At 35.5% G+C, this 24,149-nt stretch overlaps 1 protein-coding gene across 2 annotated transcripts; it reads left to right on the top strand.

The window, feature by feature from the left end:
• Positions 1–497: 497 nt before the first annotated feature.
• Positions 498–21,505, top strand: Herc4 (HECT and RLD domain containing E3 ubiquitin ligase 4). Of its 2 annotated transcripts, XM_028319662.1 has the most exons (20): positions 498–787; positions 1,287–1,458; positions 1,967–2,209; positions 2,586–2,742; positions 3,068–3,176; positions 3,826–3,957; positions 5,161–5,343; positions 7,682–7,750; positions 8,456–8,644; positions 10,893–11,072; positions 12,788–12,922; positions 13,596–13,757; positions 14,008–14,184; positions 14,653–14,922; positions 15,242–15,419; positions 16,261–16,439; positions 17,978–18,169; positions 18,946–19,088; positions 20,784–20,892; positions 21,111–21,505. In XM_028319662.1, the coding sequence occupies exons 1-20, from the start codon at positions 722–724 to the stop codon at positions 21,261–21,263; spliced, it is 3,198 nt and encodes a 1,065-aa protein (XP_028175463.1). In that variant the 5' UTR covers positions 498–721; the 3' UTR covers positions 21,264–21,505. The 2 variants fall into 2 exon arrangements, with proteins under 2 accessions (XP_028175463.1, XP_028175464.1); XM_028319663.1 differs by lacking the exon at positions 7,682–7,750 and having other exon boundaries at positions 499–787.
• Positions 21,506–24,149: the final 2,644 nt, after the last annotated feature.

Raw genomic sequence — 24,149 nt, 5'->3', positions numbered from 1 at the left:
CTTAACCATATTGCATCCGTACACCTTACTTTAGTACGACTTCGACATTCTTTATAAGCGATCAAGCGCTGTTGCAGTAGTTTGGTTAGTTGACAGAAATGACCGAACCGATTTGTGAGATACGCCTGGAAACCCCAATAAATCAGCTACATATTAAGTAAAAATAATATTAAAAAAACATCCCATCTTCTGACGCAGTTTGGTAATAAGCTAAATGTATCAAAACATTTCAGTCCATCTCTTGTAACTCGATGAAATATGTTATCGATTAGCTAACTAATTTGGTATCAATTGATAATACCAAACAATACCAATATGGTACATCACTATTATTGACAGTGCTTGTCACTTGTCAGTCAGCCCAGCTGACAGATAAACGTGTTCCTTTTCAACTATTGTTGTAACAAATTTTGATAATTCTGTTAATTTCAAGCATTGCTTTTATAGTAAATTAGTTGAAATTGAACGTTTTTCTGAATAAACTACAAAATTAGCTGTCAAAGAACATTAATAGGAAGATTGTTCTCGACTTTTGCAAAATGTATTTGTATTATTTTAATTTAAAATGTCTTTGTTAAAATTGATGGTGTAGCGACTGTTTATTTAAAGATATATTTAAATTCTCATCTACCTCCGTTCATAATAGACTGGATCGTTTAGTGTAGAGGTTAGAGTTCTAGGTTGTAAAATTTAAAAGTCATTGACCAAGCAGTACACAAAAATGTTTTGTTGGGGTAATGCAACTCATCACGAATTGTGTATTGAAGGCCATGAAACTATTGATTTGGTAAGTTTCAAATTAAATACGGAATCGTACTTGAACGTCAATTGGCACTCCATCAATGGAATGTATTTAGATAATTACACAAATAATAGGTAACTGTATCCTTTTTATTATAATTGATAAAATTGCATAAACTAATGATAAGATCTGAATACTACAATATAGCCATTTTCCTGCTTACCTATCCTAGCCTTTGGTCTAATTGGGTTTTCTTATTAGATTTATTTTCGAAAGACTGCAATAATATTAATAAATTAGTTTTTATCTTGAAATATTTCATAACGTATCTATTGGTTTTCTCTATTTTGCACAACTCCTTGCTGCTTCCATTAACATTCTATTTTGTTTTTTTTTAATGTAAATAAATGATAAGAAACAGATGTACCCACATTTTACAAACATAGTCGTCAGTCATAATTTTACTTGTAAATTGGTTGTACAATACCTAGTATTAAATAGGAAGTTTACAATTCATTTTTTTTTTGTTTATCATCTGTTTCAGGTCATAAAACCAACTTTGTCAAAATGGAAAGAGAGCAATCACATTCGTCTGGTGGCAGCTGGGGAGTTCCATTCCCTTTACCTGACAAATCAGGGGCACCTCTACTCGTGCGGTAGCAATGAAGTGGGTCAGCTGGGCCGACACACAGATAGCAGAGAAGGGAAGTATCCAGGTAATAAGGTTTTATAGCTAGCCAATAAGTCTCCATTAATTTTAAATGTGCAACAGTAACTTACCAATTATAAATACCTAGCTATCACATTGTATTTTATAATTAGAAATCATATTCATAATTTTTTTTTCTATTTATTTGGCACAAAAACAGTCATTACAAATATCACTTCTAAACAAAAATAGTAACACTAAGAAAAAACACAACGAGTAACAATTTATAGGCTGGGTTGCACCATCTTATATTAATTAAGTATAACAAATATCAAAAGTCTGTCAAACTCCATACACAACACATTGGTTATGTTTATAGTTATGGTCAAAGTAAGGTGATGCAACTTAGGCTCACTTTAGTTTGGTTAAGCAGGGCAATCAAAACCAGACTGATTGAAGCCTCTTGATTAGGCCATTGATTATTTATAAAAACTCATAGAACTCATTTATTTCTGTAAATAGGCTTAAAAAAAGCACTTTTAATCTTAACAAAAGACTGTTTTTATTTGTTTTAGCTTCAGTGGAAAAGCTAAAGGAGTTTAAAATATCAGCTGTAGCCTGTGGCTTGCAACACTCGCTAGCCTTGAACGAGTGGGGCCAGCCATTCAGTTGGGGCTGCAACAGCATGGGGCAACTCGGGCTTGACCCCAAGAATGATTCACACTCCCATAACCTCCCAGCTATTGTGAGACCACTGGCTACAAAGAATGTGCTACAAATTGCTTGTGGTTCCTACCACTCAATAGCACTAACAAATAGTAAGTTATACAGTTATAACCAAAAACTAAAAAGTTTTAAACTTACTCAAATCTATCGAGTAAGTTGAAACTTTTTAGTTTGTGGTTATCATAAATTTAGCAATGCCATCTTCTTCATATCTGATGTCCATATCTTGTATTGATAAACATGTTACACCATAATTTACAACATTGTAGCATTGTATAAAGCAGCAAAAAAAACCAACTGAATTGAGAATCTACTCCCTTCTGAAAGTCGGTTACCTAAATATTTTGTGGCAAATTCTTGTAACTCTGATTTAAAACCTTCATACTTTTTCTTTTCTTATTTTTATTCCATGAAACTGGTCCTGCCATGATGTTGGGTTAAACCCGAAGTATAGTTTAAACTTTTTAGATGGTGACCTGTACGCTTGGGGGGCCAACTCTTACGGCCAGTGTGGCCTGGGCACCATGTCCAGTAAGGAATCCGTGCCTCTACCTATTACGTCGCTGCTTGGCGTGCCAATAGCTTTAATAGCTTGTGGCAGTAACCACACATTTGCCTTATCTAAGTAAGTATTTTTCATTTAGTGTATATTTTGACACAATATTTTGTTATTTTTGAATACTGCAAAATGTTTATTTATATCATGAAAAACTTGATAATATAGTGTGAAGTAAAAGGTACATTTAGAAAATAATCTTAACATACATATTAAACAATAATAAGCCCATTATAAACTACAATCTCTTGACATTTAATGTGAAATAAATCTAGAATGAAACATTGTTTTTATCAGCAGTAGGTATAACCAGTATAACCACATGTGGTTTTGTGTTGATAATATTCTTCAAGTTATTTATTCTAATAAAACATTGTATTTTACTATCTTTCAGGTCTGGTGCTGTATTTGGTTGGGGTAAAAACACACATGGACAATTGGGACTGCAACACAAAGATAACAGATGCTATCCTTCACACTTGAAATCTTTACGAGATGTAAAAGTATGTTAATCCAGGCCATATATTTGCCTGTACAATGGGCGCAACAAGTTAAACAATGTCGTGCGACGGCGCGTGACGTGGACAATGTTCGGTGTGGTTTACAGGATGATGAAATTCTTGCGCGTGGTTTTTTTTTACCGCTGAATACCAGTGGTTGTGACACGCTCTCTGACGTCACGGCTTATACTGAGCAGATGCCACTTTGGTGCTTGTACTCTGTTGCAGCCTTTAAGCTGTTACATATTTGTAAATGCTTTAAATACTTTCATCAAATAAATACTTTTCTTTCTATTTTAAAAGTCATTCACTGGACTGGACATTCATGGCCTTTCTGTTGGTGAAAATAATAGGTTTCTCATTATTTTATTTGATCTAAAGTTTAAACACGTTGCACGATATTGACAACTTGTTGCGCATCATTTTTGATGCATGGAAGGATGTCGCATTATTTAATTATCAATGAAACAAATCCCATTTATCTTACCTAGATTACTTAAAAAACGTTTTTAATATGTCTTCATTAACTGCTTATTTGTAATTTTATGATATTGGTCAATAGTTTCTCGCAATAACTTGCGATTAATTTTGAGCCTTGTCATAAGAAGAACAGGTTCAAAATCTATTTTTGTATCAATAATGTACTTTATAGGTATGTCACATTGCCTGCGGGGAAGACTTCACGGCCTTCCTAACGTTGGACGGCGGTGTGTTCACTTGTGGGAACGGCGAGTATGGCCAGACTGGCCACGGAACCACGCGAGATGAACTTTTTCCTAGAAAGGTAATGAAGGATGTTTTCTGTGATAATTATACTTTATTTGTATAGTAGTAAGGCAGGACCGGTCTTTGTGGAAATCCTTGGGGGAGGCCTTTGTCCAGCAGTGGACGTCTTTCGGCTGAAACGAACGAACGAACGAAGGCACGTCATTATCATCATCATCATTTCAGCCACAGGACGTCCACTGCTGAACATAGGCCTCCCCCAATGACTTCCACATCGCACGGTTGGTAGCGGAAGGCACGTATTGATTATCAAATAAACTATTATGTAACATGTTTATAAAGAAGCAAAAACATTAATTTCTTCGAGAAAAAATCGCGATAATGTCTGTACATACCCTTTGGTTTGGAACGGAAAGTTTTCTAAATGAATTCAAATTCTTATGACGTGATGTTTTCGTAAATATTGAGATACAATCTCATTATATTCATTTATTTAAATAGAACCTGAGTCACTAAGACCTAGACAGTATTTAGCGCGAATGGTTATTTCCTAGAGAACAAAGATTTCAATTTATGTACCTGAATTCTATTACAATGTAACTGTAAATAAATTATGTATCTAATATGAATTTCAAAAACTATATCTTCCTATAACTTTCTATGGGTACAACAATAGGGATAACACTTACATAAAGTGTGAGTTAGCGCGCGATGTCTATCGATTGTTTGTAAAACTAATAACAAAGTCATGCCATGTCGCTCATGCCATATCAAAGGTCTTTATAGATTGTTTCATCCACGAAGACGTGCCCCACCAATTTTTGGTCGAGGGAAGCGCGGGATGCGGGGAGTTTGATCCGAGCAATCTAAGCGTCATTATTGTAGTGTGCGTGCACACTCATGGATAAATTAGCGTGTACCAATAATACTCAAACATTAGCGGTAGAATTGTGGGGCGCGTCTTAGTGGATGAAACGATCTATTATAGCATTAGTACATACTGTTAGGACTCACTTGCTTGATGAACCAATGACATCAAGTTAAAGCATTGGCTGGATGAAGAAAGCAGGAGATCGTGCTATGTTGCGTTTCTTGGCTTACTGTCAGCAGCTTTCTTTATGGCGTTCTAGGATGGAGCTATGTCTAGCAATGCACTGTTATTCCATAATAATGATACAGTTTTATTAAAAAAAAAACTCATTAAAAAACATTTATTTCTGTAAATAGGCTTAAAAAAGCACTTTTACACTTTTATCCTTAGGTTATGGAGCTAATGGGCAGCACAGTGACCCAAGTGGCATGCGGCAGACGTCATCTGCTATGCCGTGTGGGAGAACGCATCTTGGCCTGTGGATACGGCGCCCGAGGACAGCTGGGTTGCCCACACATGGCCCTAGCGCTGGTTCCGACGCCGGTAGCCTTTACGCCGAGCGAGGAGTCACCAGTTAGTACTGTTTGAACGGTGTGTGGTTGTAGTTAGTTTCACAGGTGGTGCAACGAATCGGCTGGTATGTGAGTATGGATATCTATAAGCCAAGAAACAATTAACAATTGAAAGTTAACACTTAACAATAAATCAGCTATAATTCTTTTATGGATGGAACATCACCATATAAAAACCTTATAGCCTGACCAGGAACATAAAAACCCTCGCCATGTTGCGGAAAACTAATGGTACTAATTTCTTTTAATGGCAACAGTAACTGAAAACTTCATTGACATGTCACCTTGCATGTCAGTCTATTGCTGTCAAAGTGTAAACAAACTTGATTTTAAATGTGCGCAATTGATTTTGTGAATTAAATTGCTAAAATCTTTTTATAGTCATGAAAGAAAAGTGGTTCACAATGTGTTAAAGTATTTTTCGAAGAGAAATACTAAGGGTTCGGACAATATTTTCATTGAATAATGTTTTCGACAAAGGTTGTCAAATTGACTGACATGTTTATCGTATAGTACAGTCCACTATGAAAATTAGCTGTGGTTTGTTTCAACTACCTATTTTAAAGTTTTTTGTCACTTTGTAAGTATTGAATTTTATGGAATTGGGAAAGAAGTACCGAGTTTGAAGCGTTCATGAGCAGACATTGCAGTTGAATATTCAAGTTCTGAATTTGGTTATTGATGAATAATAAAATAAATCCTACTAACTCGATTGATGGTTTCATTTAATTTATTTAAACCAGGTTACCTATAATAATATTTTTTCGTTAATTTATGAAAATATCAAATTAGCCCGAATCCTGATACTAATAATTTAACACAGGTACGACTGTACTCAGTGTTGCACTATCAAATGCAATTGACGCGCCTCTATGCCAGGGTTTTTATGTTCCTGGTCAGGCTATACGTGTGTATAGCCTGAAAATGAAAATTGAAGTAAATAAAGTTGTCAGTGTTGACAACTTTATTTACTTCAATTTTCATTTTTCAAGTCATCATCTTATTCAATTATAAATAGGTGCAATTGTGCAACAAAAAAGTTTAATATAATGTGCTGTTTTCTACTCCTATTGTTCGCCATATTCTGTCAACGTTAGCATCGTATCAGAAACAGCTTAGCATAATTAGTATTGGCCAATAAATAATGTTGGTCAATGTACTTTATGTTGAAATAGAATGAGATTTATTAACACTATTTTTCTAAAAACCTTTCCGTCATTATCTTTCGTATTGTATACAAATCGATCTTTTTATTAACATAAATAAATTTTTCATGCAGACTGAAAATCCAGGCCACAGTAAGGTGAATACATTTGACTTGGTAAATTGCTTTTTACAGTAGATATAGTTTTTTGCTTAGTTGTGCAAGTTTATTTTTACTACAGTAGTAGTACTTACACGATGCTCATGTGTTTTTTTTTACATTTTTGTTTACATTATTGTTTGTATGTACAGTCGCAGAATGAAAAGGTTCGTCACCTTAGTGTCGGTTTTCGCTTGCACTAGGTACTGTAAGAGTCAAACCTGCCAACATAACAGTGCAAGAAACAGTGCTGCTAACATTAAAATAAATATGACGTTTGCTAACGAATAAGGTTTTGCTTGTTTATTTTTCTATCCCATCAGTGCAATGCAATGATGACATTCACCAATTGACAATATTTTTTTTTATTTAATAGAAATAATAATGGCAGGTTGAACCAACAAGAAGGTTTTAGTTTATCAATCATAAATATCTTCTTGACAAGATAAATCGTCAAACAACTTTGATCTGAATAATTTTGAACTTTACTGACGAACAGTTAAAGATTATTTTCTCTAAGTCGAGATTATTCTGTAACATAGTTTCAAAAGGTAATATGTGCTCGCGATTCGTTGAAGGAATCAATTTGAAAACTGACGAACCTTTTCATTCCGTGACTGTACATCATATAGAATAGATGTGATAACAGATGTAGATATAGAATTTCTTAAAAATAAATAAATTATGATAATGAACTAGATCTATCGATAGAGATAGTCGTTTTAATATTAGGTCCTGTAAATGTAATCAAAATACAGGGATTTCATTTTACCATTCATGACGATTGAACACCCTGTTAATAATGATAATTTATTGTAGAATTTAGTTATATTAATATAATAACAAATATTAATGAGCCCTTGTCTGTTGATTATCCTAATAAATTGGACATCGCCTTGGAAATAATTCCAATTTGATCACCTACATGATTTGTTTGCATCATACATAATAAGTTTTAATAAAACCTCTCAGTTTTCATTCTAGATTAAGTTTTTACGTCATTCGGAGTAATGACAGCAGTTTTGTCCTCTCTCAGCCAAAGAAGAAAACGAAGGTCGAGATCGCCACGGCACTTCGCCACGAGGCGGGCTCGTCTAAACGAAATGTTGAGTCACACTATATTCAACCTTATTACTATGACAAGAGACACTATTTCATTTTGTTAACGCTCTCCAGTAGTGGTCATATTCGTTAGATGTAGCGTAGTGTTGTTTGTAAATACATCTTGATTTTTGTTGTATGTTTTTGTTGTTATAGTTTTATCACAATTGCTTTTTCTTTTTGATCTAATAGTTCTTAATTCGAATAGTTAAAAGTATGTATGTTTTTTCTATTGTGTCAATTTGGACGTTAATTTCTGGGGATATAACATTTCACTCTTGACTGAGATTTATGTGTAAAAATTACTGAGACTCAAAATTTCTTGGGTTCGATTCCCAGCACAAATAGTGGTCAAATCTCAAATTACCTTAATTCTTAATTTACTATTTTGAAACTTCTATCTTTCAATTAACTGTAATCTCTCGACAATTTATCTACTAGCGCCTTTTTCATAAAGGACGAAGCACACTTATCAACCTGGAAACGGATCGTAACCGTATCAACTCGTAGCGGTCAGTATTCTGTGTATGAAAGTCCGTACTGCAACGCACACATCCGTAACGTAAACGCCTCGCCTCGCGGTTGACAGGCGATACGGTGTTGATCCCTTTCCGGGTTGATAAGTGTGCTATGACTTTAAATGCATGACCCATATAAACCTTCTTACACACTGACAACATTATTTAATGTAATTTTCATTTTTTTCCAGTTTTCTCCGGACATCTTCAGCGGGCCAATCAAAGTTTTCGCAGGCGGTGACCACAGCTTCTTAGTTCTGAACTGCGACAGGATATCAGCTGACTACCGAGTGCCGGACCATTCAAAACAGATACTGACCCTGAGCATGTCCAAACTGACAGCTTGCGAGGTGTTCAAGGATGATGATGTTGTGAATCAGGTAAGTGAGTATCCATCAGCAAGCCCTAAAAAGGTTCATAGGAAAAGTATCCAGATTGTTTCATAATTCTATAGTTAAATATTAATAAACATTATTTCTTTCGGATATTGTTTTGTTAAAACATGCTAAAACTGCCCGGCACATTATTATGTGGCAGCGTTTACAATAGCTTCCCGAGCGCTATATAATTATCAAATTTTTCGACGCAGTAGCCGAGTTATTATTACTACACCAAATCGTCATTATTTATAAATAAAAGAATCTGTTGTGTCTTCAGTTATCTTACGAGTATCGCTGATATTTATTGTGATGCGAATATGTATTTATTATCAGCATATTAAGGTCAAGGCTGCATCGCTGTGTGTTGTTGTGATAACAAAATGCAAAGTCGCATTTCAAATAATAAACTACTTTGCATCTTATTTTTAACTTTGCTGAATGAAAATATTTTTCTATTCATTTTATTTTTCACATCCATTGACGTTTGTTGGGCGATATTGAATCACAAACACATTAACGGTGGTTTAAGTCTCCGCCTTTTTTTTTAATTTTCTACGAAATTATGACATAATTTTAAAATGTGACATCATGTTTCTAAACCAGCGGCTTCATACGGCCGGAACGCTCTGTAAAAAACTGCCAGTCGGACCTTACTATATATTTATACCAGTTTGACCAGTTCAAATCGGTCTCAAACTGGTCGCGTCATGTGTGGTCTCTCAACGGACGCTATGGCAGAAACTTAGATGCAACTCAAAAGTAACTAGAAGTTGCAGTATCGTTCCAGTTGCCTTTCACCATGTGTTCTGGGCCTAAGGCACAAAATCAAGCTAATTTCATTTTATGTCACATAATATGAACATGTTCTTTGGGTCATCGTTCCACCTGAATAATTGCAAATGTACTACAACATACTTATAACTAACCACACAAATACTTATTACAGTAGAACGCCGATTATCCGAATTAATTGGGACCGGGGTCGATTCGGATAATCGAAAATTCGGATAATCGGACATAGACTGTTAATAAAGAAAAAGCGTGTTAAAAACGAACTGTCACACATAGAATAAACTTTAATAACTGTGTTTATAGTTCTACAATAACGTTCAGTTGAAATATATCTAGACTCCTGCGAGTTCCAACTTGTTACAATAAAACAAAATAAAAATTACTTGGTTTTAACCCTTAACACCACTTGGTATTTTCAGCTTACACATCTACACTCGTGGGGGACCTAAGTCCCCACTATTTGTATTCAATATTTAAGTAATTTAGTATGAAATATCTTAGGATAATTTTTCATAAAATAAACAAGAAACATATATTTAAGTGAAAAAACAGGTTTAATCGTATTTTAAACATAAAACAATATTATTTCTAGCTACAAACAAAAAAGTTACCAAAAAACTAGTTTCATTTATAGTGTTTTCTTCACAGCCCCAAATAATATTGAAAATTAGAATATCAAAACAAAAAAAAACGTTTTTCTAATAAACCAATATACTTATGAACAAAAACAAACACAAACTTTTCAATAAGTTTAAGAACTTGAAAAATCACAATAGGAATAGTTGGCCCATATTTTTTTATCTTATTCTAAAAATGTCTTAGCAGTCTCAATAATAATTAGTCTCAACATTATGATTATAATCTAAAATAAACGCATTGCTGACATTTGGTATATATTTTCACATCAATATGACAGACATTTTTCATACATTTGGAGCAAACTCTGGGAGTATTGATATCTTTACTTCGTGGGCACATGACACCTAGATTTCTTTCTTTTTTTTATTTTGACTAGGTCCTTGTGTTGGTAGATCTTCAGGTAAGTCAACACATCTGCTGGGGATTCAAATCTTTAGCCATATTGCAGCAAAACCAATGAAAAATACAAATTTATAAAAAATCTAATATGGAAAAATACCTACATAACTACACTCGTGGGGGACTTAGGTCCCGCAAAGGCATGTACCTCACAAACCACAAACGTGAACAGCGCACACGTCCGTCCCCTGCTAGCTCTCGGGCATCACTGGGAATACACCGGACCGCAACCGCGTCGCATTTTAAATAATTATTTTATTTGCAAAAAAGTAGGCGGTGGGGGAGCTAGGTCCCCCACGAGTGGTGTTAAGGGTTAATTTTTTATATTACGCTTAGGAACGATTCGGATAATTGGCGATTCGGTTAATCGGCGTTCGGATAATCGGTTCGGTTCTACTGTATATCTTTTCTACCACAGGACCTGCTAGCCTACCTTGAGACAGTATTCGGGTCAATAGCGTGCGTGAACGCATCGTTTCTGTTGCCACATAACGCGCACTTCGGATGCAACACCAAGACGCCAGGTGTCGACCTTAAAAGTGCGGAGGAGGCGTTCGCACTCATCAGCAGGCTGGAAAACACTTCTATAAAGGAACTGGTGAGAGTATAAAATATGTAGATCCTTTTAATAAATAAATAAAGGTCGGCCATTGTGATAGTACACCATGCATGAATACATAAATATTTAGCTTACCACGAGGGGATAGCGGGATTATTATTAATTTTTATTTACAAATTGCTAATCTACTATATAAAAATAAGTCGGGTTTTCCTTCCTGCCGCTATAACTCCAGAACGCACGAACCGATTTCCACGGTTTTGCATTCGTTGGAAAGGTCTCGGGCTCCGTGAGGTTTATAGCAAAGAAAATTCAGGAAAAGGATGATGGGCAACAATGTATGGAAAGTGGTACCCGCTCCAATAGCCATAACCAATATGTATTTCAAAAGGCCTTTAGATGTAGGAAAATGTCTGCTATGGGGCCAGTTCTAATTCACGTTTTGAAAGCAGAAATTCCACTAAGTATTATAATGAAAGTATAACACAATCATCCATGTATATGAGTATGTATTATGACTGCAATCTATTAATATAACTAAAAGAAGCATTGAAAAGGAAAGGATTATACCTACGATGAACTATCCAAGCTATTAGCCCTTTATTCGCTTTCATCATCATCATCATGATCATTTTAGCCATAGAACGTCCAGTTGAACATAGGCCTCCTCCAATGATTTCCACAATGGCCGGTTGGTGGCGGCCTGCATCTAGCGCCTTCCCGCTACCTTTATGAGGTCGTCGGTCTATCTTGTGGGTGGACTTATTGGGTCTTGTGGATTTATTCGCTTTAGCAACCCATAACAAAACCCTTAAGAAGTAATAAAACTCCCACCTCTTTATTAATAAAAGTTACACCCTAGTTGAACTCTGGCTTAAATTGTCATTTGGTATGGAAATGTCATTTTAATCCAAGGTTCATCCTAGGTATAACCTTTTATTAATAAGGGGGTAGTAGTTCTTCAAATAAAAACATTTATTTCACAATTATCCCTATCAATAATTATAGAGTTAAGGAAGGATGCTGGAGCAGTAAACCCTTCATGCCTCGCATAACGTAAGAACCATACTTACGATGGGCACGTATGATACTTCGGTTACACAAAAAATATGTTTCTCTTCGAACGCAACCAGATCTGAAGCTGGTGGCCATAGTAAATGTTGTTCGTCTAAGTAAGACCTTTCAAATGACACTAAAAACATAACATGGCTAGCTACCACCATCTTACCTAAGTCTGACGCCATAACAACAATGTTAACAGCATTATTGTGTTCCGGCAGTTAGAGGTAAGATAGCCAGTTCCTCCGTGGTTGAGGATTCCGGGTGAAGCTCGCTTCCACCTTCAGCCTGATCGTCACTTACCATCAGGTGAGATACAGGCCAAGAGCTTCCTCGTTGTGGATAAAAAAAAAAAAAAAAAAAACTATTGAAGCCGGGTACCATTTTGCAAAAAAGTATATTTATCTTCGAACACAACCAGATCTGAGGCTGGTGGCCATAGTAAAAGTTGTTCGTCTTGGTAAGACCTTTCAAACGACACTAGAAGCATATCTATTGGAGCCGGGTACCATTTTGCCCATTGTCCTTTAACAAACGAAATTCCACGCGGGCGAAGCCGCGGGGGGAAAGCTAGTATTATTTTAAAAAAGCAATCTAATACATGCCCCTTCTGCTCAATTGGGTTTCTAAAAATGTATCATTTTGTGTGTTATAGAATTAGTATACGAAGCTTTTTACTCTTTTTTTAAAATCAGATCTTCAGTCACCTAGCCGAGGACGTAATAAAGAAAATGAAGGCTTCCCCGCCTGATGCGGAGGCGTTAAGGTTATTCCTCACGCTGCCTTTGTACCACGAAATGCGGAACCCTCGGCGACATCCAGAACTACAGGTAAAAACTCAAATTGACTGTATCTAGCTCTTTCACACATCAGGCCTGTTCATCTCCGCGAGTTTACATCGAAAACAAAACACGCACGATGGCCCACCTACAGGATACTATTCGACAAGGCCTCACATACGAGCGAACATTGACTCACGCACGCGTATTCTTATGTATGATGGAAGAAAATAAAGAAAATGGTGTACTCAGTACTGTGCAGTATTTAACTGCCTAAATAATAATAAAAACACAGAATGTACTTTTTTAAGTTGCCTCAAGACACTGAGAGGTAAATAAGTAGTTAATATTATTCATGATAATTCATGGTAAATCATGTATATCCTCCGCCATTTTCCGCAGTTTGGCACCTCACGTCACATCATTTTACCGAAGTCAGCCCTATAGCTCCGGCGCAGTGCCCATCACTGACGTTTGTCAACAAAATGGTGCTTGACTCTTGAGACAGGCTAAGTTACCCCATATTGTTAATGACTTTGAGCATAATTTTTTTTAAATACCTTCGCGAAGTAAAACTTCTGTACGTAGTACTTATTATTATTCTGTGCTATTATTACCAGATGTGAGACAGAGATGAATACAGCCAATGAATTCTTGACATTTTGACTAAACATTCAACTTATTTTCCGATATGTTTGTATTTTAACTATGTGATATATTTTAGGGACCATTCGCAGAAGCATATAACAATCTATCCGTGCATCCCCAAAGGATAGTCAACATGTGGTGGGAGTCTCAATCTGCGGAATACTTCGAGATGCTGGTAGATATATTCAAGAGTGTTATTGTTTATGAGTTGATGCAGCCAGTGGTCCGAGCCAATAAGGTAACTATAGCGATTTTGGTATAATATTTCTTTTGTAGTCATGTTGTAATTCCACCAACCAAAGATGTATTACGAGGCTCATTGGTGTAATTATTTGAATCAAGACTTACGTTAGGAAGCTGGAAGAAAAAAGCCTTGGTTCCAAGATCTCACTAGAGCGATGCCATATTACACCCCTCTTAGTTACGAATAATAGTTTTGGTGGTTAAGCAACATAACATTATTTTCAAAATAGCACTTTATTTTTCAGAAAATATATTTCACACACAGCATAGTCCAAATTCTAAACACGCTGTCGTCACTGAACAAAACAAACTTTATGAATCCCAAGAAGCCTAAGATACCAGCAGAGTGTTTTTACATCGACGAGCTATGTAGCTATGTGGACATAGCGACAGACTACATCAACTGGCTATCCGACCATAGTGTAAGTAGCTAATGTCAGATTATGTTATATGAATCTAGTTGTAGGTCGCGCAGCGAAAGTTGAGGCGAACACGGTACTCAAACTGATGGAATATTTGAATACACAAAATTCGCACAATACATCACACATAGAAGTTCAAATATCTAATATACTAGCTGCCTCGCTCTTGTTGCTAATGTGTGCAAGCGAGACACAAAGTATTTGTCAGTCAGACTACGCAAAGTGACTGCGCGGCGAGCGTATACAGATACAAATCTTGCTTGTGTTGATCGCCTCAACTCTCACTGCGCGAACTATATCTATTAAATAACTTACAGGAATCTTGTAAGTTAGAACTTACTAGCTAGAGCTAAAGTTGACTGTTTAGTATGTAATGGGAAATGGTGGTGTAGTGATGGAATTAGATTGTGGTGTGATTGAAATGTGTTATATTTATCATGACGATTAAATCAAGACCTTTCTCTCCAGTCAACGCAGCCGCATATGTGCAACTATCCCTTCCTCTTCGACGTCCAATGCAAGTCTTTGCTGTTGAAAATAGACCAGCAGTTGCAAATGCAAGTGGCTATAAGCAGGGCTGCTACACAAATATTCACGCGGTTATTCACCGACCCCACTTATGATTACCATCAAGGAGACCAGTTTTTGAACCTGACTGTGTCAAGAAATCACATAGTGAGGGATACGATGTTGCAAATCAGCAACCACGATACGTCGCAGTTGAAGAAACCGCTAAAAGTAAGTTGATTTTTTGTTACATTTCATTTAGACTTTGGACGTGATGAATAATTGCGAGGTTTGTTTTTGCAAATGGAATTGAACTACTGGTGCATTTCAAGATTTTTAATTTTATGGCGTATGATGAAGCTATGACGCTTTTATGTCACTCAAACCTCTCGAAGTTCTGCTTTCGAATGCTCCCGCGTCTATTTGCCTTGATATTTTGAATTCTCACTGATGTGAAGTACATAACTAGATTTAAAATGAAAATAAAATCTTAGTAATTAAGTGGACACTGCTCTCGTTACTTGTATATTAAAACTAATATTATCTTCAGGTAGAATTCGTAGGCGAAGAGGCAGAAGACGCCGGTGGTGTCAGAAAAGAATTCTTCATATTATTATTGAAGGAAATATTCGATCCAGTGTACGGCATGTTCAAGCAGTCGGAGGAAACCAACATGATCTGGTTCTCGAACAACCCATTTGAAGAAGACATCATGTATTATTTGATTGGTGAGTGTGACTTCTCTTATGTAGTTCTTATATTGTACAGTCGCGGAATGAAAAGGTTCGTCACCTTAGTGTCGGTTTTCGCTTGCACTAGGTACTGTAAGAGTCAAACATGCCAACATAACAGTGCAAGAAACAGTGCTGCTAACATTTAAATAAATATGACGTTTGCTAACGAATAAGGTTTTGCTTGTTTAATTTTCTATCCCATGCAATGTTACAAAATGTAGTTTTTTATTTATTTAATAGAAATAATAATGGCAGGTTGAACCAACAAGAAGGTTTTAGTTTATCAATCATAAAAATCTTGACAAGATCAATCGTCAAACAACTTAGATCAGAATAATTTTGAACTTTACTGACGAACAGTTAAAGATTATTTTCTCTAACTCGAGATTATTCTGTAACATAGTTTCAAAAGGTAATATGTGCTCGCGATTCGTTGAAGGAATCAATTTAAAAACTGACGAACCTTTTCATTCCGTGACTGTACAACAAAACGTGTAGTACAATGAGCTCTCGACTGTACACTTTTTTGCTGTAAAATTTTAATCAAATTATTAAACTTTCTCTTCTCACTTCATTTCACCCAAAGTTGATGAACATAAAATTGCTATGCGAATTAGGGCTGATTTTACCATCGTCGGATAACTTTTAACTGAAGAATAAACTTGTCTATTTGACATATTTCCCATACTGAATTTGTCAATGTGCCAAACTGAGGCTGATCCTTAGACAATGAAAATATGATTTTTGTGTGATTGAAGTGTAGTTTTGTAAAATGTGTTCCTGTATTAAATTTAGTTTTTAATCCTATCTCTAAACCAGCCTTTTCACTTTCTAGGTGCTATATACGGTTTAGCGATATACAATTCGATAATCATCTATGTTCCCTTCCCGTTGGTCCTATACAAGAAGTTGCTGGGCGAGTCTATCATGTTGGATGACCTCTCTGATCTGTACCCGACGCTTGCTAACAGCTTGAAAAGCTTATTGGAATACCCAGACGAGGACGTGGAAGATGTAAGTGTATTGGTATTATATCGTCATCACTATAGTCAGTTGTATCGTTGTTGGAAGTAAGCCTTCGCCAAGGAGCACCAAAGAGCGAGATCTTTCATCTTTAACGAATATCATAAAATACTGTAAGATTAGAGAAGAAGATAGTAAGAAAAGTGTCTCGGTCTAGACTTTGTATTTCTGCCTGTATTTCTGCAACATGGTTTATGACATATCATAAACCATGTTGTCTAGTTTTCGGGCAATGATTCAGATAGGATTCAAAAAGTTTTCATGCCAAGATAGCTGATTAAAATACAGCTACTTTTCGCTAGGGGACTAACAAAATATTCGAGTATTGCATTTAATTTCCTATACTTATTAGCTTTTCATCCAGCTTAACTAGCTCGTATCAAAATGACACACTACTATAAGATAAAAAGTCCTTGATTCATACTTTCATAGCCTGATATATCGTGTGTCTGCCTTCCAGCGTAGAAATGTTGGCTGATAATGTCCAGTTTAGCCAATTTGTTTTTTATCTACTATATAAAAATAAGTCGGGTTTTTCTTCCTGACGCTATAACTCCAGAACGCACGAACCGATTTCCACGGTTTTGCATTCGTTGGAAAGGTCTCGGGCTCCGTGAGGTTTATAGCAAAGAAAATTCAGGAAAAGGATAGTGCCAGGGTCTGGACCAAGTGCTGCCCAGAATCAACCCATAGTGCATTTTGTTCCTCAGGCCAATACTAATGTGTAAACCGAAGCGCACTGAAATCTATCCCTGGAGTTAAGAGAAAAAAATGAGTTTGTTTTGAATTATTTACATACAAAATATCATCGATATATACGTACTACGCATAAGATTTCGTGATTTTGGCATTAAATAACACTCGCTATGTTAAACTTAACCATACTGCATCCGTACACCTTACTTTAGTGCGACTTAGACATTCTTTATAAGCGATCTAACGCTGTTGCAATAGTTTGGTTAGTTGACAGAAATCATTATTTCCAAAATGAAGCAAGAAGTTTTAGTTCTCTATCCTTGCGAAAAATCAATTTATTGGTGTATTACAATCGATTATTGAAGTTATTGTAAGCTAAAACTTTTTGCTCCATTTTGGAAATAATTAATTTCGGTCAACTAACTAAACTACTGAAACAGCGCTTGATCGCATATAAATAATGTCGAAGTCGTACTAAAGTAAGGTGTATGGATGCAGTATGGTTAAGTTCAACATAGCGAGTGTTATTTAATGCCATAATCGCGAAATATTATGCGTAGTACGTATACATCGATGATATTTTGTATGTAAATAATTCAAAACAAAACTCTTTTTTTCTCTTAACTCCAGGGACAGATTTCAGTGCGCTTCGGTTTACAAATTAGTATTGGCCTGAGGAACAAAATGCACTATGGTTTCATTCTGGGCAGCACTTGGTCCAACTTCCATACATGGATTGGCACTGTCCTTTCACGAACGAAATTCCACGCGGGGAAGCCGCGGGCGGAAAGCTAGTTTAATCTAAATTTTTCTTTAAAGTTGATATTTTCCAGGTATTCAGCCTCTGCTTTGCCGTCAACACAGAAGTATTCGATCAGATACAAGTGCACCCGTTGAAGGAAGACGGCGAGAACGTGCCGGTCACGCACGAGAACAAACAGGAATATGTCGACTTATACGTCGACTTTTTGCTCAACAAATCTGTCGAGACTCAGTTCAAGGCTTTCAATCAAGGGTTCCAAAAGGTAATAGTTTTTTATGGTAGTGTTCTAGTTTTTTTTAATGCATAACACGGCAGTTATTTGACCACAATCGCACCTGATGTTAAGTGGGATCCAGTCTAGGATGTCAGTTAGTCAATTGAAATATCTTTTATGAGCTGTCAAAATTGATTCCCGTATATTTTGTATGGCATTAGAGAGTGAGGACTATGACGTCATCAGATTGCGAACTCAATGAGGACTACCGCGGACTACTAATAGCGGTCCCCAGTTAGCGCCACCGCAATGTAAAGATCCTATCACTTGCTGTTCATAAGAAGTAGCGCCAACTGGTGAGCTCGGAAGTGGAAGAACTATCACATTTGCACTCACCAGGATGGCACCACTGTAGAGTAAGGTACTGCAACTCGCCAGTGGTGCCAACTTTAAGTATAAAAACGATAGCCCTCACTAACTATCCATTGCTTTCGAAGATGCATAAAATCGAATTTGACAACCATTGAAATAAGAAATGTAGGAAAACGCAGCGTGGTACGTCCACCCATAAGGTTGACTGACAACTTGATATAGGTAGGAGCGCTGGATGCAGGCCGCTACCAACCGTGCGATGTGGAAGTCATTGGGGGAGGGCATTGTTCAGCAGTGTACGTCCTGTGGCTGAAATGATGATGATGAAATTAGAAAACTTACTATTTCAAATGAAGATTATATCCTTCATTTGAAATAGTAAGTTTTCTACCATCCACTATCCATGTGTTTTATGACTGGAAATATAAATATACAATATACGTTATATGCAGGTCTGTGGCGGAAGGATAATAAAGTTGTTCAGATCTCACGAGCTGATGTCGGTGGTGATCGGCAACGAGGAGTATGACTGGGACATGTTTGAGAGCAACTGCGAGTACAAGAATGGATACTCGGCCAATGATCAACAAGTCAGGTAAATATAATAAACTTTGTTAGACGATGTTTTATCATTTAATGCCCGTGTTACGATAAAAGTCTGTCAACTAGATTCAATATCAATCGTGGACTCTTTCCTGAATTGGTTTAAAGATTTTAATTTGTTCTGTTGCGTTATAAACGCAACATTTGAGTTTACTCGGGTATACCCGAGTAAAATCAGATTTCCTATCTCCCAGTCTTCATGGAGCGATTACGCTTTTTCTGTGACAACAAAACAACACTAATAATGTGAGTGTGTAATGTGACGTTATACAGGGTGTTTCTTGTAAGGTGTCAAGCCGAAAGCAGGTGATAGGTGAGGACTAGACCTATCGATTTCACCCCCATGTATGTTCTACGATTTTTCATAGTTTAGGAGTTATCGTTAATTTTGTGATTTTTTCAAATTGTATGACCCAGTAGGCTTTAAATTTTTTTATCTTTTTTTTGGGTCGACTTTTCTCAGATTTCTTTTTTTTGACAGATTCCCTATTAATTGCAGATTTTTGAAAAAAATAATCAACTTCCTATCTTTGATGCAAGATACAAAATTTTTGCTAGAAACATAAAAAATATGCTTTTAGCGGAACATCCTAAAATTTTCAACTTAAAAGTTTAAAAAAAAAAAGTGATTCCATAGGTCCAAAATAATTTTCAAAACTGCGCAGTTTTCTGAACTTTCATAATAACACAAAAAAACATGTACTTAATAGGCCATTATTTTCTGTAATCGCTCCACTAAAGTGGTAAGTCGGAGATTCTGTTACATGTTTTTGACTTTCTTAGGACTAACTAATGTGTGTGTGTGTGTGTGTGTGTGTGTGTGAGAGAGAGAGAGAGAGAGAGAGAGAGCGCAAAAATGGGTGTAATAATTTAATTTAAAGTAAATGTTCAAAATGTCCGCCGTTGACCTGAATGCACATTCGACAACGACGCAAAAAATTCTTTGTAAAACCTTCTTCTTCATTTTAATTTGGTTTTGTGCTTCAGTCAGCTTTGTCCGCAGTTCATCAATATTTTCATATTCCCTATTGTATACCAGATGAAGGGCAAGAGCTTCCTCGTTGTGGATAAAAAATGTTCTTTTCAGATATTGTTTCTAAATGTGTTCTACATAACGTAAACTTAAGGGATTGCAAACATTACTTAGTCCTAAGAAAGTAAAAAACATGTAACGAAATCTCCAACTTCCCACTTGAGTGGAGCGATTACAGAAAATAATGGACTATTAAGTACATGTTTTTTTGTGTTATTATGAAAGTTCAGAAAACTGCGCAGTTTTTTAAATTATTTTGGACCTATGGAAGTTCTTTTTTTTTTCAAACCTTTAAGTTGAAAATTTTAGAATGTTCCGCTAAAAGCATATTTTTTATGTTTCTAGCAAAAATTTTGTATCTTGCATCAAAGATAGGAAGTTGATTATTTTTTTAAAAAATCTGCAATTAATAGGGAATCTGTCAAAAAAAAGAAATCTGAGAAAAGTCGACCCAAAAAAAAGATAAAAAAATTTAAAGCCTACTGGGTCATACAATTTGAAAAAATCACAAAATTAACGATAACTTCTAAACTATGAAAAATCGTAGAACATACATGGGGGTAAAATCGATAGGTCTAGTCCTCACCTATCACCTGCCTTCGGCTTGACACCTTACAAGAAACACCCTGTATAAGTCTTCTCGTTTAATTTCAGATGGTTCTGGGAAGTGTTTCATGAGCTAGCGATTGAGGATAAGAAAAAGTTCCTTTTGTTCCTCACTGGGAGTGACAGAGTTCCTATACAAGGCATGAGAGATATCAAGGTTGGTAATATCAATAGTAGAAACATACTAATCTACTTCATTATTTTCACCATTATGTCATTTAGTCTCCACTGCATGAGCAAGCAATGGAGGATCTGATCCACACTTCTCACGCTTGCCAAATGGGTTAGGGAGGTCCGATGTTCGCATATTTGTCCTTTAATCACTTTTTACTTCGTTATCAAAATGCATATTGTTATAAAATATTGTCTTTTTAGATAAGAATCCAACCTGTGGCCGACGACAGATACTTCCCAGTAGCCCACACATGTTTCAACCTGCTAGACTTGCCCAGGTACAAAACCAAAGAGCGTCTCAAATACTACCTCTTGCAAGCCATCCAGCAGACACAGGGATTCTCGCTCGTCTGATCAAGGTAATAGAGTTTTAATTTGCTCATTAGTGGTCCCGTTGTCACGCCACTTCGACCCGCACTGACCTTATTAAATCACGTGTCGAAATTAATAGTTACGGCTTTTATCAACTTAGGACTGCTTATTCAAGTATTTGAAGAAGAAAAGGAATTTTACATTATAATTTTTATTATAACCACGTATATTTTGATTTTATTTTATTGATATGACACACCGTATAAGTTTTTATTTCAATTTATGTTTTTAACCCTCGCTGTACGAGGTGGGGTGTGACACACCCCAGTCCTTTAAAAATCGCCATAATTTTAAAAATTTGCAAGTGCTAAATTTGAAATTCTCAGTAGCTGGAATTATGGCGCTGCTGCTTCGATCAGAGTTGCAAAATCAGTCCAGCGGTGACTACCAACTGAGTTACATGCCTTTAAAGTGTGTGTGGGTGTCACACACCCCACCTGGTACGGGACGTTGTTAAAAAGTTTTAAAAATTATCTAACAGTTTTGGTGTAATTTATATATTTTTAGCTTTGTCAGTTGAATGAAATTCAATACAAATAATATTTTTCGTGATTTTCACGGAATCTGAAATTTTCAAGCGCTTTTAGTCAAATGAGATGACTTTTAGTGCAAATCTGGAAGTTAAGTACTGAGATCCAATGATGTATGTGAACATACACTTATGGGCTACAATTTATACTTGGTGATACAATTTATGGGCTGCTGAAATGGAATAACATATTTTATAAATAAATGAAATTGTTACGCTCCCATTTTATGCATTGAGAATACTCATTTTCTTTCACCAGAATTGGGGTAAATTAAAAAACGATGATAAAAATGAATTTATACCCTTCCAGTTTTTAATTTACTTTTAAATTATAAGTAAATATCTTGTACTTTGTTAAATAAAACGGTTGTCATAGTTAAAGGCTATAATTAAAAATTATACATAAGAAACTGATTCCTAAATTACAAGAACAACGGAAATTCTGTCTTTTTGTTTTTTTTTTTTATAAAAATGTTTTGATACATATTTTCATCTCAGAACTTGTCTTACGCCTAATTAGCATACGTAAATAATCAATATTAAATATTAAATTCCATCTAAAAAAATGTTTTATGAAAGTTTTATCACTTTGTATATTGGGGTATGTCATACCCCACCTGGTACGGGACGTAACTTTTAGTCACCTCGTACACGGAGGGTTAACCATGAATATCCAAACTGAATAAACGATCCTAGTCAAAGCCATAATAAGACACATAAGTAAAAACAAACTCGATTCCTTTTTAGTTACCAGGTAAAGGTTTTAGTAAATAGCATTAAATTATATTGTCAGTCCCATTTTACATTAAATATTTCAGAATCATGTTCAATTATGAAATACTACCACAGATCTCCTCAACAGTCAATTTGTCTTCCATACGACATTGCCATATTGTAGTTAAATTCAGCTAAATGTTACTAAAACACCATTGTTAAAATATTGTAAAACTTTTTGCATTTCGGTAATAAATTTCGACTTTGAGATCTATTATAATGGTCTGATTCTCTCCATCCAATCATCTTTGACTCTCGACAGAATCGGCCAATAGGGTATTTGACACCACCAATCAATTGACGTACTTTTTAAAACTGTCAAAACGACACTCTCCCATAGATTTTGTACGGCAATACTAGCATGTGACGTCACAATTTTATCAACTCAATGAAACTACTTTTTTCAATTATAATGCAACGTTAAATCGTAATTTACAGGTAATTAAAAATTAATTAAGTTTTTAAGACCAGAAAGAAGTGTCTTTTTAAAAAAGTTGTGCTTTAGAATTATTGGGAAATGGTGTCAAATACCCAATTGTGTAATATTGTAATAGTTAGTAAAATGTAGGTAGACACTACACAAATTGCCTTTGCTGATCAGAAATCGTTTGTGCTGTGATGAGTGTGACAGTTGTAAATCCATAAGTCTGCATTTAGTGGAGTACAGGACTTTAAATATATTTTATTTTTAGATACGAAAAAGACAATGTAACGAATCAAACAGTTTATTAGGTTAATTGTTGAGCACGTCACTTTGACGTTTAGAATTTTTGCCCAACATTGGGCACACTGTGTGATGCTGATTTTTAATTTGTTTGTTGCTTATTTTTATATTTCTCGCTTAAATTAGAATGCGGTCACAAACTGTACCAACTTGACTTTTTAATGAATGTTATACTTGAAAGAGCGCTTGAGCGTTTTGTTTAGATCAATGAGTAAATAATGAATTATTAAAATTTCATCAATATTTTGTCTTTTAAAATAATATGAATGATGTGTCGTGATTGTAATTAAAATTCATTGTTTAAATTGAGATTATTTCGAAGTCAATTGTTAAAATCCGTTGTTTCTTATTTGTAACGTTTTATTATACAATCTGGATACGATAATAATTTGGTGCCTTTTTTAACATATTGATATTTATATTGATTTATAAAATCTACGTATAAATAATAATCAGAGCATCATTCTTTGTTATGGTATATTTATCAGTTGTAATGTTTTATAAAGACATGAAAGTGCATTTTATCTGCTTTAAGTGTGCCGATGTTTTGGTTCGAATAGCAGAATGTGAGAATTTATTATCGTGGCCATTACTTTATGGAACAAATGTGGTAAACGAACAAAGCTATATTTTTTAAGTATGTTATTAAGGCCTATTGTTGTCGGCACACTGACTGTGTATACTTTAGAATAACTTACTAATAACGGCTTAACTATAAGTGTGAACATATTCATGAACATGAACAGTTCATTTATTCCGTAATTAAATTATATTAATACACGAGTGCTTGTATCAGTACCGATCTATAATGTTGCACCGATGTCACTTTTAATTTTGCTGT

The sequence above is a fragment of the Ostrinia furnacalis genome, unplaced genomic scaffold (assembly GCF_004193835.3).
Source record: "Ostrinia furnacalis isolate ACB-3 unplaced genomic scaffold, ASM419383v2 OfSCF7311, whole genome shotgun sequence".
NCBI classification, from domain to species: domain Eukaryota; kingdom Metazoa; phylum Arthropoda; class Insecta; order Lepidoptera; family Crambidae; genus Ostrinia; species Ostrinia furnacalis.
The sequence above is the reverse complement of the archived record's forward strand: the minus strand, read 5'-3'. Positions and strand labels throughout refer to the sequence as shown.